The sequence below is a fragment of the Lathyrus oleraceus genome, chromosome 2, assembly GCF_024323335.1.
Source record: "Lathyrus oleraceus cultivar Zhongwan6 chromosome 2, CAAS_Psat_ZW6_1.0, whole genome shotgun sequence".
Classification (NCBI taxonomy): Eukaryota; Viridiplantae; Streptophyta; class Magnoliopsida; order Fabales; family Fabaceae; genus Lathyrus; species Lathyrus oleraceus.
In genome coordinates, this window is record NC_066580.1 from 256,690,962 (window position 1) to 256,710,618 (window position 19,657).

Genomic DNA, 19,657 nt, shown 5'->3' on the forward strand with positions numbered 1-19,657 from the left:
TCTAAACTGCTCAATTAAATCCAATTCCTTAACCATTAGCATAGACATATGTAATGATTTCCGACTCAATGCATCAGCCACTACGTTTGCTTTACCCGGATGATAATTCAAACCAAAGTCATAATCCTTCAGAAACTCTAACCATCTTCTCTGCCTCATATTCAGCTCTTTCTGATCAAACAAATACTTTAAACTTTTATGGTCACTGAAAACCTCAAATCTTGACCCGTACAAGTAATGCCTCCATAACTTCAGAACAAACACCACAGCCGCCAACTCTAAATCGTGCGTCGGATAGTTCCTCTCATGAACCCTCAGCTGTCTTGAAGCATAAGCTATAACCTGCTTATTCTGCATCAACACGCCACCCAAACCCAACAATGAAGCATCACAGTAAACTTCAAATGATTCCGACGAACTTGGTAATATCAGAATAGGAGCAGTAGTTAACCTTCTCTTTAACTCTTGGAAACCTTCTTCACATTTTGAGTCCCAAACAAACGCCTGCCCCTTTCTAGTCAACATTGTCAACGGTAACGCCAACTTAGAAAATCCTTCAATGAACTTCCTATAATAACCAGCCAAACCAAGGAAACTTCGAATCTCAACAACAGACTTCGGAGCTTCCCACTTAGATACCGCTTCTATCTTAGAAGGATCAACAGCAACACCACCTCTTGAAATCACATGACCAAGAAAACTTACCTCTTCTAACCAAAATTCACATTTGGACAATTTAGCAAATAACTTCTTTTCCCGTAGAACTCCCAAAACCACTCTCAAATGTTCAGCATGCTCTTCTTCAGATTTCAAATACACCAAAATATCATCAATAAACACCACAACAAACTTATCTAGGTACGGATGGAAAATCCTATTCATATACTCCATAAATACTCCAGGCGCATTAGTCACACCAAAAGGCATTACAGAATACTCATAATGTCCATACCTTGTTCTGAAAGCAGTCTTCTGAATATCCTCGGTTTTCACACGGATCTGATGATACCCAGATCTCAAATCTATCTTGCTGAATACACTCGCACCAACCAACTGATCCATCAAATCATCAATCCTCGGCAAAGGATACCGATTCTTGATCGTCACTTTATTCAGTTGCCTGTAGTCCACACACAACCTCATAGTACCTTCTTTCTTCTTAACCAATAGCACTGGTGCACCCCACGGTGACACACTCGGACGAATAAATTTCTTATCCAACAGATCTTCCAACTGACTCTTCAATTCAGTTAACTCAACAGCAGACATACGGTACGGAGCCATCGATATCGGCCTAGTACCAGGTACCAAATCAATCGAGAGCTCCACTTCGCGCTCTGGCGGTAATTCATTCACCTCTTCCGGAAACACATCAGGAAAATCACACACCACGGCTAGATCGCCAATCACCAGTTTATCTTTAGCCTCCAAAGTCGCTAACAGCATAAACAACTCTGCCCCATCAGCTACTTCCTCATTCACTTGCCTTGCTGATAGAAACAAACTCTTTCCCTCCTCAATCTCAGGAAAGACCACTGTCTTATCAAAACAATTGATAGAAACTCGGTTAAACACCAACCAGTTCATACCTAGAATAACATCAATCTGCACTAATGGAAGACACACAAGGTCCATCCCAAAGTCTCTACCAAAAATATTCAAAGGACAATTCAAACAAACCGAAGTAGTAGTCACTGAACCCTTCGCAGGAGTATCAATTACCATACTACCAAACATCTCAGATATTTCTAACTTAAGTTTCACAGCACAATCCAAAGATATAAAGGAATGAGTCGCACCTGTGTCAATAATAGCTACAAGAGGAAAGCCATTAATATAACACGTACCTCGGATAAGTCTGTCCTCATTGGAGGTTTGAGTTCCGGTCAATGCGAACACCTTCCCAGTCTGAGATTTCTTTGGCTTCTGACACTGACTTCCAATATGCCCTTCTTCGCCACAATTAAAACAAATCATTTCCTTGTGCTTGCAATCAGCTATTGCATGACCAGTCTTACCACAGCGAAAACACCTCTTTACTTCAGCAGTGCATACATTACTCTTATGACCAGCCTGACCACATTTGAAGCAAACTATACCAGCAGGAGCACCTCCCCTACTGGTCCTCTGAGCCGGAGCAGCTCCTTGTTTCCCTTTTCCCACTGGGGCATCATACGGCTTTCCACGGTTTTGATGTTGCTTGCCCCTGCGGTCACTGACAATCTTGTAATGAGCATTATTGTCTTCTTCAAATATCCTGCAGCTATCAACCAATTCAGTAAAAATGCGTATCTTCTGATACCCAACAGCCTTCTTAATTTCAGAGCGCAGCCCATTTTCAAACTTGATGCACTTTGAAAATTCAGCACCAGCACCAGTGTAATGAGGATAAAATTTGGACAGCTCCACAAATTTTGCAGCATAATCAGTGACAGACATGTTTCCTTGCTTCAGCTCAAGGAACTCAATTTCCTTCTTACCCCGGACATCTTCTGGATAATACTTTCTCATGAATTCCCTACGGAATACATCCCAAGTAATGACTTCACCTGCCACGGTCAACCTCTCGTGAGTTTCTAGCCACCAGTCATCAGCTTCGACTGCTAGCATGTGAGTACCATACCGAACCTTCTGAGCTGGAGTGCAATCCATAACACGGAAGATTCTCTCAATCTCTTTCAACCATCCCAAGGCTGCATCTGGATCATGCTTCCCTTTAAACACCGGCGGGTTCTCTCTCTGAAAAGTCGCCAAGCTACGTGATCCAGCATCACCACCAGCATTTGGCAAGTTCTGCACAGCTTGTGCCATTGCTTGCATTGCGGCAGCCATTGCAGCGTCATTCCTTCCAGCCATTTCAACTTATCAATACAACACAACTTAAAGTTAGATTAGTAACAATACACAATTGTTAGACAGTAACGACACGACAACTGGCCGGACAGACCGACCTGCTCTGATACCACTAATGTAACACCCTTCTAAAATACCCCAAATATTTAATAACAACAACAAATATATATATCAGAGTAATTATGCACCAAGGGTGTCACACAACACTTCATACATTAATAACTGTCATGCTCTTTATTTAATCAAAATAAACATTTTTGTTTGCATAATTCGCAGCGGATAGAAATTAAGTCAACCATTCCAAACATATAACATATTACATGGAAAAATAGTCCATAACCAACAACAAAACAATTAAAACATCCCGTCCCGATGTTACATCTATCAGAGCATGACCCACTACGGAGACTACACTAGACTCCAAGCATTAGCTTCTACTCAACTCATTGCTCGTTACCTGAAAAATAGTTGTAAGGGTGAGTTCCTCAATCGATATAATAATGCATTATAATTCATCATGTAATGCTAAGTAAATTAACACGTTTCATCACCCAAATCAGATTACACCTACAGCAACGACAGTTATCAACTCAATATCATACTCAATAACAACATAAAATGCAACTCAAATGAGACTCGACTCGTCATGCATGTGGTACCATTCGGAGTAAAACTCCCAACTTAAAATCATTGCCATTTTATTGGGCATCAAGGCATAAGCCTTCAACTTTCAACTTAAAATTTGCCAATCCAGGCCAACGTGGTGTGAGCAAAGCTCCGACTTAATGCATATGAATGTACATGGCATACACGACTTTAAACTGTCGACAACATAATAATAATAGCAACACAACAATGTCTTCAACAAAATCAACTTATAATCAACTTTGGCTCACCAAGCCTACAACTCAATATTTTCAACAACTTTAACACAACTTATCAACATATTTGTATCAACACTTCAGAACATAACTCAACAAAATTACTCATCAAAATTAACGATAATAGGCCAATCACCAATTATGTTCACAACATTAAAATACCAATTTTTCTCATTTCCAACAGTGTTAACCGGTTAACGCCCTGGGTTAACCGGTTAACGCAGGACAAAAATACATTTTCTGGCAAAACGCCACAGTGTTAACCGGTTAACGCCCTGGGTTAACCGGTTAACGCAGGCAAAACAGCACATTTCCACAAAATATAACAGTGTTAACCGGTTAACGCCCTGGGTTAACCGGTTAACGCAGACAAAACAGCAGTTCCTGCGCTAACACAAGGCAGAATGCAGAGTTCTCCGCATTTTCCGCCGTTGGAGGACTTCCGGACCTCCGATTCAATTTCCGTAAAAAGCTATACGTTCGGGGGAACACGACTCACACAATTACCGATTCAATTACAGTATTAACACAACTCATCCAACATAATTTCTCAGCATGCAACATCCCAATTAGGGTCCAATCAACGGTTTCTCACTACCCATGACATGTTAATCTATAATACCCATTAAACGACGATAAACCCCCCTTACCTGAGATAATCCGGCAATCTCTAAGCTTCAAGCTTTTCCGTTCTTCAACCTTTGCTCTCTAGCTCTTCCTCTTTGCCCTTTCTCCACTTTTCACCTTTCAGTCGCTTCTCTGTTTCACGTGAAAACTCTTTACCAAAAATGAAAAACCCTTTTTCTTTTATTCCAACTTATATATTTTCCACTAATTATTATTCCAAATAATAATAATAATAATAATCCAATAATTCAATTTATTTAATTAAATTAATAAATATATTATTAACTTAAATAAAATAATTCTCTCATTTTATTCGGGGTGTTACAGGTAACATGCAGATAATTCACAGTAGGATCTCATATGTGAGTGGAAATGGAGTCTTCTGTTTTATTTCAGTGTCGTAGTATGCTCTAATGTGTAACATTGGGGAATTGGAACGTTGTCTCTTTCTTTATGTTTTAACATTCTTATATGATATATTATGTTGATGTTGGATATGTTTAGTTAATTGTTCATTTTTGTTGTTCCGCTGCTATTTAATAAAAGTTAGCCTTCAAACATGTGGTTATTACTATTATTTTTATAACTGTAAAGTGTTATATGTCTTTTCGATTAAGCAGGTTGATTGTATGTTGTACGGTAGCATCCTAAATTGCATATTGATTTGTTTTACTATGATAAATATTTTAAATTTACATGGGGAAAATTTAGGGTGTTACATTACCTCTCCGTCCCAGATATGTATGGCAATATAGTTTGGGTATAGAGGTTGTAGTGACCAATATACAAGGCCTACTCCAAATTCCTCTGGCTCAGCATCCGCAACAGCCTCACCCTCTAGAGGTGGCACTGACTCAACAGCATTAGCAGTAGGAAGTGGCGGTGGTGCCTCCAGAATCATAGGTGACTCGGGTACCTTATGCACTTGAATAGGTGAAATCTGACGCCTGCGGGAGGATGGATGGAGTAATGTGTTGGTAGGTGAAACCCGTCTCCTACGGTTAGAGGAAGATGGATAAGCATGAAGAGAAGCACGAGCCTCAATGGCGGAATTTTCTGTAACTCAGCAATTGTGTCAATGGCGGCAATGCAGTGGAAACTAAAAAAATATTGCATTAATCATCATTTCCGACCAACTATCATATTTTACAACATGTCTAAACTATCAATCATCCAATTTCTACTCATTTCCTAACTTAATCATCAATTTCTATACATTTACACAAAAACTCAAAAACTATTCAAAACTTAAAGAAAACTTAGAATTTTTCACTTTGCTTTAGTGTTGAATGATGTTTCTGATGTTGATTGAATTTTCTTTGGCCTTGATTGCTTGATTTTGGACTTGGTGATGAAAAAACTTTTGAGAGAGTTTGAAGAGATTTTGAGAAATGAGGAAGGAGAAGGGTTTTGGCGTGATTTAAACTCCAAATCATTCCGGAGATGCATCTCCAACATTATTCTGAAGATGCATCTCTGACATTATTCCGAAGATGCATCTCTGAAACATTTTAACGTTAACTTAGACATGGGTGTGTCTGGAGATGCATCTTCGAAATCTGGAAAGGTTTAAGTATTTTCGCGGGGTGGCTATGAAACATATACGGTGCATTAAGAAATCTCCTTTATAAAATATGTTCAATATCATTATTGTTAGGCCTTATCATATTTAATGAGTTGGATTCATCATCCAACATATACTTTTTATGTAAAAATCAAATCAAACCAACTAATTTATTTATGGGTTGAATTGAATTGACTTAGGTTCGTGAGTTGTGTTTAAAATTAACAAAAATATATATTTTTTATATAATTTTTTAATTATAAAAAATTGTAACGCTGTTAAATTCAATTGCATACATTTCTAACATTTAAATTAGATAGACACGTCCTAGAATAATGTTTAACAAAACTCACTCATATGCTATAATATTTAATAGTAACAGTAAATTCCAAAACACATCACTTACATAAAACCCATGTTAAAAAAAATTTTAAAGTAATAACACAAAAATAAAATTACATAAATTCATTAGTATAGAATTGGTTTAGTAGCAGTTACGGTGAATGAAAATTGTTGGTAAATTAGTAGTTTGTAATCATATATTAATTTTGTATTTTCATTTTTTTTTTTAAATATCATATTATCACGTCAACATCATTAAGAGATCATATACATTGGTTCATTAAGAGATTAACTTGTTTTTCAAATATGCAAACAAAGAGATTGTTCGAAGTGGATACATGATACTCTTCAAAGATCAGATGGCCCAATGTATCAAGAAGATAGAGAAGCCACAAATATTTAATGATCCAAACATCTTACAAAGAACATAATCAAGTTGAGGAACCTTATCATACAATGCTAGCCCTTCAGATGGATCAACTTATTCAAATATTGGGATAGCAAAGGAAGGTAGAATGTTCAAAAGAAACACGAATACCAAGTTAGAAGTGTTAATAGGAATTGATTTTAATTTTTATAGTAAATTATTTACTTTTTTTCTATAATAGGTTACATAAATTAAGCAATGACAATGGAGTATTTGTCATTATAAGTTGTAATTTCATGTAATTATTGATATAATTATATATAGTATGGAATGCAATAGAGAAAGGCAAAAAAGCCAATTTTCATGACATGGTATCAGTAGGTGTTCGATCAAACCTGTGAAACCTTGTTTTTTTGGTCGCTCTCAAATGGTGTTCATAGTCCGTATTAGTTTGGAAACAATTTCTCCCGGCAATAGAAACCTTGTAGTTGCTTGTGATTCTGAGTTTTCGGTTGTCGTCTCCCGATTTCATCATTGCAATTTCCGTTGTTGTTCTGTGATCTGGATTCTGCAGATCGATTCTTGTTCGTTTGATTTTTGGTTGATCGATTTTTGGTCGTTTGGTTTTCGGTTGGTCGATTCTTGTTCGTTTGGTTTTCAGTTGGGGTGGATTCTAGTTCCTTCTGCGATTGCTGATTGTTGTGCAGTGCTAGCAGATTGTGGTTGAAATCAGCGATTGATTGTTGTACGATGATTGCAACGTGTAGCTTGTTCGATCAGTTGTTGTCCAGTTTATCGACACCGTTTTAAGTTTGTTCTGCTCTCTTGTTACATAGTGGTATATTGGTGATAGGTTATTTAACTCTTTTTGTTGCATGTTTTGAAAGAAAAAAAAAGAAATAGTTCATGTGCAGAGTTTTTTATAGAAAAAAGTGGTTACTTGTATCATTTATAGAAAAAAGGGTTACTTGTATCATGGTTGCGAAAAACTAAAAATATTGTTTTTGTGTCCGTTTTACTGGTAAAATATATTCAATTTGGGAATTTCAATTAAAAAATTATGGGAAGGGTAAGGGATTATGAAGTCACCTAGACGATGCGTCTAAGGCACTTACAAAGAAAGTTGCATTAGAGGCGTGGAAAACCAAAGATGCTCAAATAATTACTTTGATCCTCAGCACTATCGATCCTCAAATGATCAATAATTTGCGTTCTTTCAACTGCTCAAGAAATATGGAACTATTTGAAGCGTGTTTACAATCAAGACAATACTGCTAAGTGTTTTCAGTTAGAGCTGGAGATAGCAAATTACAAACAAGGTAACTTATCCATTCAAGAACATTATTCTGGTTTTCTGAATCTGTGGACATAACACTCTTCTCTTATACATGCCGATGTTCCGAAGAATTCTCTTGCGACTACTCAAGTGGTCTACAACGCAAGTAGCCGAGATCAATTTCTCATGAAACTTCGCCCAGAATTTGAAGTTGTCAGATGTGCTTTGTTGAATAGGAACCCCGTTCCTCCTTTAGATACATGTGTTAGAGAGATTTTAAGGGAATAACAACGTCTTATTACCCAAGGATCCATGTCTCATGAAGCTGTTATTTCTGAGCCTGCAGCGGTTGTATATGTCGCTCAAAATAGAGGTAAAGGTCGTGATATGAGACATGTTCAATGTTTCTCTTGCAAATAATTTGGACATATTGCTCGTAATGGAAATAAGAAGATTTGTAATTATTGCAAGAAGCAGGGACATATTATCTCTGAGTGTCCCACGCGTCCTCCACGACCAACACAACGTTCGGTGCAAGCGTTCCATGCAACTACAAATTCTGCAGTTGATCCTTCCAATGGTGGTGCGTCAAAAACGGTGTTATACAACCTGAATTGATTCAACAAATGGTACTTTTTCTCTTTCGGCATTGGGAATTCAGGGTAAGTCTTCTAATGTTTCTCGCTCATGGTTTCTTGATTCTGGTGCATCCAATCACATGACAAAATCCTCAGAATATTTGCACAATTTACAATCTTATCAGGGTAATCAGAAAATTCATATAGCTGATGATAATAACTTATCTATCACTGATGTCGGTGACATAAACTCTGATTTTCGGGATGTGCTTGTATCACGTGGACTTGCTTCCAATTTATTGTTTGTTGGTCAATTGGTAGATAAAAACTATATTGTTAATTTTTCTAGTATCGGTTATCTTGTGCAGGAGCAGGTGTTAGGGAAGGTAATAGCTAAGGGGCCTAAAGTGGGAAGATTGTTCCCAATATAGTTTATTTCTAATCATTTTTCTCTTTCTTGTAATACCGTTTTGAATTTTTATGAGGATTGGCATAGAAAGCTAGGTAATCCAAACTTTGTTATTTTGTCTCATTTATGCAAAATTGGTTTGTTGGAAAATAAAAATGTTATAACTAATGCCTCTGTTTCATGTTCTGCTTGCAAATTAGCTAAAAGTAAAACATTTCCTTTTCCATCTAGTGCTCGTCGTGCTTCCACTTGTTTTGAGATGATTCGTAGTGATTATGGGGAATGTCTCATATCGTTTCTCATGTTCACTATAAATATTTTGTCACATTTATCGATGATTATAATCGTTTTACTTGGATATATTTTCTCCGTTCTAAATCTGAAGTGTTTTCTATGTTTAAGAAATTTTTGACATATGTTGAAACTCAATTTCAAGAAAGTGTAAAGAAAATTCACTCTGACTCTGGTGGTGAGTACATGTCTCGTGACTTTCAGGAATACCTTCAACAAAAAGGAATTTTGTCTCAAGGATCTTGCCCCAATACTCCTCAACAAAATGACATGGCAGAACGTAAGAATCATTATTTTCTTGATGTAACACGCACCTTACTTCTCCAAGCTTCTGTACCATCCCGATTTTGGGCGGAGGCTCTTTCCACAGTTGTCTTCTTGATCAATCGTCTTCCTTCTACAGTTATTGATCTTGATTCTCCTTTCTTTCGTCTTTTTAAAATTCATCCTGATTATAATGCTTTACATACTTTTGAGTGTGTGTGTTTTGTTCACTTACCTCCATTTGAAAGGCATAAGCTTGGAGCACAATCAGTCCAATATGCATTTATGGGATATAGTATCTCTCATAAGGGATTTGTGTGTTATGGTTTCACAAACCATCGTTTTCGCATTTCTAGGAATGTGACATTTTTTTATAATCAGTTTATGTATCCCTGTGTTTCTTCTGCCATTAATCATATTGTTACTCTTCCTAAGTTTTCTATTATGCTTCAATCTATAGAACTTTATAAACCAGGTCATGTATATGTAAGAAAACGCAGACAGGAGGTTCCCACACCCTTCCCGACACTGAACCGCCACCTGATCCTATACCAGTTGAACCACGAAGTTCTGGTTGAATATCTCGATCACTAGATAGATATTCACCAGACAGGTATGATTCCTCACATACTTCTCTGTCTGCCACACTATCTAGCATATTTATTCCTACTTGCTACTCATAGACTGTTAAAGATGTGCGATGGATACAAGCAATGAATGAAGAGCTTCAAGCTCTTCAAGATAATTTCACATGGGATATTGTCTCATGTCCTCCTGATGTCAAACCTATAGTTTTCAAATGGGTGTATTCCGTGAAACTGAATTCTGATGGGTCCCTCAACCGTTACAAGGCTCGTTTTGGTTTCTTTAGGAAACAGGCAGGAATATGGAACTGATTATGATGAGACATTTGCACCAGTTGCCAAAATGACAATTGTTCGCACGATCATCTCTATAGCACCTTCTAGTGGGTGGTCTATTCATCAAATGGATGTGAAGAATGCTTTTCTTCATGGTGACCTGACAAAAGATATTTATATGACTCCACCTTAAGGCTTATACTCTTCATCTAAAGGCGTGTGCAAGCTCAAACGCTCCTTATATGGTTTAAAATATGCACCTAGAGCATGGTACGATAAATTCCGCTCCACTCTACTTGTGTTCTCCTTTACTCGGAGTTAGTATGATTCCTCTTTATTTATTCATAGCACATCTGCAGATATTGTTATGCTTCTTTTGTATGTTGATGATATGATTATTACTGATTTTGATCATACTCCCATTCAGCGACTTAAGAAACAGTTAGAGACCTCATTTCACATGAAAGATCTGGGTAATCTACATTATTTTCTTGGTCTTGAGGTTCATTCTACGTCCAAGGGAACCTTCCTCCATCAACACAAGTATGCCACATATTTGATTTTTATGACTGGTCTCGAATCAGCTAATCCAGTGGATACCCCTCTTGAGGTTAATGTTAAATATCACCATGATGATGATGATCTTTTGCCAGATCCTTCAGCCTTAATTACTTAACTATTACTCGTCCTGACATATCTTTTGTTGTTCAACAAGTAAGTCAGTTCATGCATTCTCCTCGGCATCTTCATTTGACAGTGGTTTGTCGTATAATTCACTATTTGAAAGGAATCTCTCATCGTGGTCTATTTTTTCCCACTAGAATAGCTCCCATATTGGAATAGCTCCCATATTGAGTGCTTATAGTGATGCAGATTGGGCCGGATGTCCGGACACTCGTCGATCTGTCACTGGTTGGTGCATGTTTCTGGGTTCTTCGTTGATCTCATGGAAAAGTAAGAAGCAAACAAGAGTCTCTAAATCCTCTACTGAATCTGAGTATCGCTAAATGTCTACTGTCTGCTTGGAAATTATTTGGTTACATGGTCTTTTGGCTGAACTTGGATTTCCTCAAACAGAGCCTACATCACTTTATGCCGACAATACAAGTGCCATCCAGATTGTTGTGAATCCTGTCTTTCATGAACGCACCAAAAATATTGAAGTCGATTGTCATTCAATCTGTGATGTCTATGATGACCGATTTATAGCACTTCCTCACGTCAGTACTCAACTTCAGGTTGCAGATATTCTTATCAAAGTTGTTTAGCGACCACGCCATCAGTTTCTTGTTAACAAATTGATGCTTATTGACCAGCCACATCAATTTGAGGGAGGATGTTAATAGAAATTGATCTTAATCTTTATTGTAAATTATTTACTTTCATATAATAGGTTACATAAATTAGGTAATAGAGTATTTGTCATTATAAGTTGTAATTACCAGTAATTATTGATACGATTATATATAGTATGGAATGCAATAGAGAAAGAAAAAAAAAAACCAATTTTCATGACAAGAAGATCAACATGAGAGATGCAGACATTAAGAAGCAATGGAAGAAGAGATCTAGCTCCCTAAGGAGAAATAAACATATGACATGGTGAAATTGTTGAAAGATAGAAAAACATAAAAGAATTCGCATGAGACATATTTTGACTAGTAGTAAAGATGATATCCATTAGATCATTTATTGATCAAGCTACAAAACCAAACTTAGAGATAGATCAACTTGATGTTACAAACCATTCTTACACGGAGTCTTGGAGGAAGAAATTCATATGGAACAACTAAAAATCTACACAGACTTATGTATGTTTGTGAAGAAATGAGAATGTGACTCTACCATACTTCTTTTGAATGTTGATGCATGTTTAGAGCACACACATTCAACTTACCAAGTGAGAATGAGAGTTGCAAAGGTTCTTGTAACGTAAGCTTTAATATCCATTATCTCTAACTAAGGAAGCATCTACATTCATGAAATAAGCCACGTTCTTTTCATATAATTTTACTTTGTCATCGCATAAAATGTGACAATATGTGTAAGAAAATGTGTACAATTTCAAACGCAATACTTGTTGTCATGCTCATTCTTCATGTTCATGTTCGTCTTCGGAATCTGCATATAAAAGAAAATATAACAAGCAACGGTTTATATAGACATCCAGTTAAAGTTTCTAAGAGGAATCAATATCATGTGTGTGTGTTTAATTCCATATAGATTTCAAGAGGAATCAATTTTTGCTGATGGTATCTTTTCTGATGAAAAAAACCATATATGCAACCAATATTTCAACTTACCAGATCGAATATCTTCACTAACTTTTCCTTTAGCTCGGATTTGACGAACAAGCATTCGAAGGATCAACACCCACCAATAAATATTAAGAATAAGCAAGCAGTATAGAAGAGTGTTGAATACATAATAATGTATTGAACCATCCACCCAATGCTTTCCTAACTTCAAGGTGGGAACCATTTCAGAGCTGCAAAAAAGAAAACAATTTAATAGAGTAATAGAATGATATCTGAACATATATGGCGCATCGAATGGGGAGTTGATTTAACACAAACCTTGTACTTCGAAGAACCCAGAATGGGAAGTAAATGACACGTAGTATGGTGAAAGACAAAACAAAAAGAATAAAAGCAAAGCTAGCCATTTTTTCAGCGCCGCTGTATTTGGACATTTTCCCAATCTCCAGAAATACATCAGTAGCATCATGAAGGGCTAAAACAACTGATCCAACTCGAACAAACCTGAGTGTATTGAACAAATAAGCAAAAAATTACTATATGAAAATATCCAAATAGAATTAGTACAAGCATTAAGTCCACAAGGTTTGACTCTCGCTTTCTCTCTCACACACAATGAATATTCAACGGATTTCACTCTTTGATAAGATAAAGAGTTCAAAACGAATTACACTTTAAACAAATTTAACAACTACAAAACAGCATCCCCTACATGACACTTACCAAATGCTTCGATGACAAGGAAAATAAAAGGCTCGTGAAACTGTACCTAAAAGTGTAGGATAACACAATAAGACTGAGAGAAGCAACATGGTGTGTCATGGAAATCCCAAAGTCAGAGCGTCTCGTTTCCCAGAATATTAAAGCAAGTATGGAGTATGAATAAAATCCAGCACCATACATATACAATCCCTTCAATTTCAATCTGAAAATGGTAAATGGTTACTGCTCAATCGACCGACTTAAGTTGATACTAATATCATTGGAAGGACAGACAAATGATAACAAGAATAAATTGAAATTCCAACTGGAAGTCAATCATAATTGGGCATGAAAACATCAATCTTACTTAATCTTTTGATCTGGCCATCTCTGATCCCCTGGCCCAACCCAAAAATAACTTGTATCAGTAAACCAAGGCTCGTTATATGTTACTGCCAGCGCAAAAATTTCCGCAGATAGAAAATAAACGCATTTCCACGCTGATTCCATAAATTTCCCAATCTTCTTTCGACTATCATCGGTATGAATATCAAGTACCTCATGTCCCTTTCCAAAAATGAATCGTCTGGCCAATTTCTACACATTGAATTTACTTCAGATAGACTACAATAATCAAATTATCCACAAAAAAGAAAAGATGCATAGCGAGACAATAACCCATTAAAGGTTTACTTTAGGCATAATTATGCAAGAGAATGAAAAGAAACAATTATTTTCCCCTCTCCTGATATGGAATAAACAAAACAATAATAATGTGAAATACATATGATTTGTTTGATGGTCAGAATAAGAGATACAGAATATGATAAGCAATGACATCAAGTCTTAATCCACTATTCGTCATGCCAGCGTGATAGGATATATCAGTCAATCTTGTAACACTATACGATCCTGTATTTCTAGTGTAAATCTTATCATGAGCCTCAGGCTGAAAAGGGTCCGCCCCATATGTGCGAAAGCCAAGAAGGCAGGCTCAGGAATAAAACCACCAGGAGAATCTTGCAACTCTAGTTGGCGAGGGGATCGAAGATTAAAGGCACTGCGGGAATGCCCCATAGCATCACTTTCTCTACTATCATTTGTTTGTTTTCTTTACTTTTATTTAATTACTTGGGTGTTTTGAAGAGGTATTACATCTCTGCGGTTTGTAAGGACATTATCTTTTTGGGTGCACTCTTTTCCCTATGTACCTTGTAGGGTGAGTTCTGTGTTAGAAACAAATACGGATCTATGTAACGTAAGTACGTGGGCAAGTGCCCTCGCTAACAATTCAATATTGTATGTATACATAATCAAAGCCGTCTCTAAATTTTGAGAAATGTGTAAGAAGTTGAAATTAACTTCAATTGAATAATGGAATATGGGTATAGATGTCCTTTTGGCCATAGCTCAATTCATCAGCCCTTTTACTCACCTACTTGGTATCTTAAGGGTTGTAAATCTAAAACTTCCTAATTCAGTCTTGATATAAACAAAAAACAAAAAATAGAACCAAAAGAAAGAACACTTCTAACGACTTAGCTTATTCAATTAAGATGTTCCAAAATTTGATTATAACGAAATTATTCTTTACAAAGGATGTCTCTCCTTTCATTCAGAATCTATGAAATTACCAATTTGAATAATTTAGTTATAATAAAACATTGAGAAAAAAAAGGAGTGATTGAATTCCCCAAATTGGATAGTGATAGTATTATAAAGTGGTTGGTGTTTCATTAAATTTTGAAACAAGTAATAATATAGAAGAAAGAAAGGTTGAAGAATAGAAATACCTGGAAAATGAAGGTGTCGAGAAGGAAACGAAGGGAAGGGAAGAAGATGGCGAAGAAAGGAAGAAGAAAGAAATCAGGAAAGGCGGGGTAAGATTCGTGTTGCCAGTCAACGGTGGTCAGTTGTTGAAACAAATCCATTGCCAGCCAAATCCGTTTTGGGAGAATTATTTCTTAATTTTACTACAATCACATCGTTAATCAATTTATATATTTTACATATATTTATAAGAAGAAAGCTGCTTGTTGGTTGCCTCAATGAATACACAACTTTCATCGTGGACTCAACATCTATTAATTGCCACTAAAATATGGACCCAAGCGCTTCCTCACTTACTTTTAAAACCTTAATTAATATACATATATCTATCTATAAATAATCCTATACATTTTTCGTTAATTCTTTTCTCTAAATTATTTAAGGATGATTTTGAAATTTCACAAAAAAAAATCACTCTCTCTACCAAGTATCATTTCACCAACACATTTTGTTTTACAAAAATGTTTCTCTATTTTTACACGCTTTCTCTAATAATAAATATTTTTAAAATAAAAAAAATTCTCTAATTTTTTTAGCCTCTATCTTTGATTATAAATATCTTTTTAATAATAAAAAAAAGTTTAATTCTATAATAGTTTTATATATAAATCTTTTTCCACTCTCTCCTTATTAAGCATTATCCCACTAACGTATTTCAGAAAACTATCATATAAAAAGTTTTAATTTTCTTAATCTTTATTTATCCTTTATCATTAACAATAAATATTTTTTAAAGAAAAAATATTTATTTTTGTAACTATGAAGATTTTTTTAGGATGTATAAATTAATCCACTTTATATTAGTATATTTTGTCAAAAATCCACAAGAGGTGACGAAGATGAGAAACAACGCCACACCATACCCACAATATTTTCTTAATTGTTTGTTTATGAGTTCGAACATCCGTCATTTGGATGTGACATCCATTTCTCAAATTGGTCGTATCCAAAGAGAAACATGGAAGTGACGTGTCCCAATCCACAATAATGCAGAGAGGGAGTCAAGGAAAATCTATCACATTGTCATGAATAATAAGGAGCAAACTGTTTCACTCCCACGCTCCCGGGAGCGGTTTCTATTTCCTAGGAGTTTGAGATTCAGACCCAGCAGGGCCGACCCAATCATATCGGAGGCCCCGTTCTAATTATAAAAATGGGCCCAAATTTTTTAAAAACTACAATTATAATAATAAAAAAAAATATATCAAAAATATAATTATGTATTAATTAAAAATAAATTTAATTATAATTATTTTGAGTTTTGATCAATCTTGATTTTTGTGTGTATTGAATTTTTATCATAATATTTTTTTTAATTATTGAGTTTTTTTAATAATATTTTATTTATTTTTATTAATATTTAGGAAAAAAAATCCAAAAATTCAAAATTTGAGGCCCTCTAATATTTTAGGCCCTGTGCTGCACTTGCACAGGGTTGGCCCTGAGACCCAGGGATTCCTTATAAATACCTTAACTCAGAGGCTGAAAGGGCATCCAATCTCATTACGCAAATACCATATATACATAACTTTTCACCTCCCTATGTGAGCTAACTCTAAACCCTACAACAAACCCTAAAAACCTTTAACAACCCTGAATAGATATGAGTTATCACTTATTATACTTTTAGCAAATACAATTGGCATCTACAGTGGGACCTAATAAAACTAACTTGAGCCACAATAACAACATTCGTTCAAATCGTTATCCTCACTTTCAACCTCTATGTTCATTATGGTGAACAAGAAGTCAACAACTCCGACCAATGATGAGTTTGACAACGAGGAAAACGTCATGGTAGAGATGTATGTTGCCATGGACGACATACCTCGCTAAAACCAAAATTTGAAGGATAACGTCATCCATATCCAATACCTCTAGCAAGAGGTTGACCCTAAAAAAGAGGTGGAAATAATGGACCTCTAACCTCTTTCAGATCAGATATAGGAGGCACATGCTCTCGAAAATTTTAAGACGCCTTCGTTGGCTAAGTTTGATAGGCGCAACGACCCGTATGAGCATGTGCTCTCTGGAACTTTCAGATATGCAACCTTAAGGTGGTATATGGGCATGCCTCGACTCTCCATCACCAACTATCAGGACTTGGTGAATAAATTAGTCCACCATTTTGCGACAAGCATGCATAGAAAGATGTCCATCACCAATTTTTTCAACATTTGTCAGGGCCCTTCTAAGTCTCTAAGGGAGTACCACGCTACCTTCAATGAGGTGACGATCAAGGGCTTCCACCTAAACTAGGAAATGTTTATGGGAGTATTTCAAAATGGCCTCAGGGCGGTGCATTTTAATAAACTCCTTTCCTAGTGGTCTGTCATACCATCAAATTCACCCTACCTTCATAACCCTAATGCATAAGCATATATTCATCATCTCATCTTTCATTTGCATTTACACTCATAACAAGAGAACAAGAAAGCAAACTCAAGGCATGAAGTTCATATTTGAGCATCAAGATCTCCTGATCATGTTGGGGTGTGCCTAAGCCACCATAAATCCTAATTGCCATCCTCAAGCATTCTTTGACCTTGGAAGACTACACAAGTCCTTCCATTCATCTCCAAAACCCTGGTGAGCCCTCATTGAAGACTTTGCTTATTCATCTGGTCTACCATGGACCTCAACCCTAGTTCCTTGATCCTTTGTGGCTTATATAAGTCATCATTCACTTTGTGTCTTGGCCTTAACTTTGATGAATCACTCCAAGACATCCCTTGTACCCCAAACCCTAATTTTGTTTGACTTTGGCCTTTGAGAAACCTTGTGATCCAAGAAACCCTAATTTGTTCCCCCTTTGCTTTTATGCCTTTACTTTCTTGACCACCTCATCGTAATTTGGACCATTCATATCTAATTCAAGCCAATTTCAACCCACATTCATCAAACCTACATCCATTTCATCCATGGTACAAGTGAAGGTTTGATTTTGAACTTGTGAACCATTGGTTTCATCCATGAACATGACCTATAATCATCCCACAACACATCAAGGCTTGTTTTCCATCAATATGTAATCATTTTAGCTTCAAACATTCATCATGGTGTTAACTGAAGTTCTTTGGAAGTGTTATGTTTTGGAGAATGAATAAAAGATGATTGTGTCGAAGCTGTTTAAATTCTTTTCGTGGGTGAACAATTCTTTGTTGTCGAAGCCTGAGACTTAGAAGATTTTTGGATTTCCACAAAGCTCTCTTCGACATAGGCGTTCACAGAGTCGAAGCTTCAAGCGGGAAGTATTTGAAATTTAAACAAAGCCGTTTCGTCAGGCCAACACGTGGAAACATCTGAGATATGCAACGCTTGAGAATGGCGAACGTGGAAGTCATATGTGTAAAGGTCGTTAGGGTCGAATTGCTATAAATAGGGGTCTTAGTTTTGGATTCAAGGGTGTTCAAACAGATATACAGAAATTCACAAAATACGCTCGAAGTACCAGAGCGAGAGAAAAGAGTTTTACGCTGAAAATGTATGTATGAAGAACACTATAAGTTTCATTCATGTTATCTATTTCATACCAATTATTTAAATTAAAGTTATTCACTGCTTTTTATTCTGTCGAATTGCCCTTATTTTCAGTAATTTATCATCACTTTTACTTCTGCATTTACATTTCGCCAAGTCTTCATTTCCAGTACTTTCTCAAAACTTAAAGCATTTACTTCGAGTCATTTATCTTTACTCTTCCCAAGTATTTTTGTTATCTTTAAGAAACCTTCTACTACAAAGTTATCGTCATTTACGTTGTTCATAAAATCATACGTTTCATTTAGAGTTGTTGTTAAAACACTTTTCGTTGTCCACAAACCAGAAACAAACTTAACCATGAGTCAAATCACCGTAATAACAGTTCTTGAGACACATGTCCTAGGATCAATCTAGTCGATCCTGTAAGTTACCAAAAATATATAAATTTGGAAGACTAGCGGTTGTTTATCAGAAATCACTGGTAAACAAATTGGCACACCTGGTGGGACAGTGTCAAAAGAATTGTTAATTACAATAGTTTGTCTTTACAATTCGCAAAATTGTTGTTATTCTTGTGGTTTTAAAATTAGTGTTGTATGATCCTTAGAAGTGGTAGGATAGCCAACAATTCACAACCTATAACCAACAGAAAAAACGCAAAAAAGATGGTTAATACAACCAGTCAAGGGGAACAATTCCCTCCCCAGGGATCAGGCACAATCAGAGCAAATTCGATTGATGTATCCACTGAGATCCCTAATGCACAGGCCATACCAACGTCTGGATCCATGGCCTTGCATAATTCGACAACAATACCTTTTATGTCAGGCGCGGCAGATACTCCTGCAATCTCAACCCCTAGGCCACCATGATTCGAGAACTTTAGGCCTGTGAGAGATTACCCATATGGAATGCCATCTACTGCCATGGTAGGACTTCAAAACAATTCTTCCATATATACTCAACCACATAATACGGTTATTTCGCCAATTCAAAATTCTGGATCTAGCATGAACCATGTAGGCCGAAATAACCAATCACAAGGAGTCCCCACCCTATTACCTACCATTAC

The 19,657-nt window shown here is 36.3% G+C and overlaps 1 protein-coding gene across 1 annotated transcript; it reads right to left on the minus strand.

The window, feature by feature from the left end:
* Window positions 1-11,949: 11,949 nt before the first annotated feature.
* On the minus strand, window positions 11,950-15,391 carry LOC127119065 (ASC1-like protein). The gene is made up of 6 exons (XM_051049278.1): window positions 15,066-15,391; window positions 13,640-13,869; window positions 13,340-13,495; window positions 12,889-13,074; window positions 12,616-12,800; window positions 11,950-12,433 (listed from the first exon to the last, which is right to left on the minus strand). The coding sequence occupies exons 1-6, from the start codon at window positions 15,201-15,203 to the stop codon at window positions 12,402-12,404; spliced, it is 927 nt and encodes a 308-aa protein (XP_050905235.1). The 5' UTR covers window positions 15,204-15,391; the 3' UTR covers window positions 11,950-12,401.
* Between the last annotated feature and the right edge of the window lie 4,266 nt (window positions 15,392-19,657).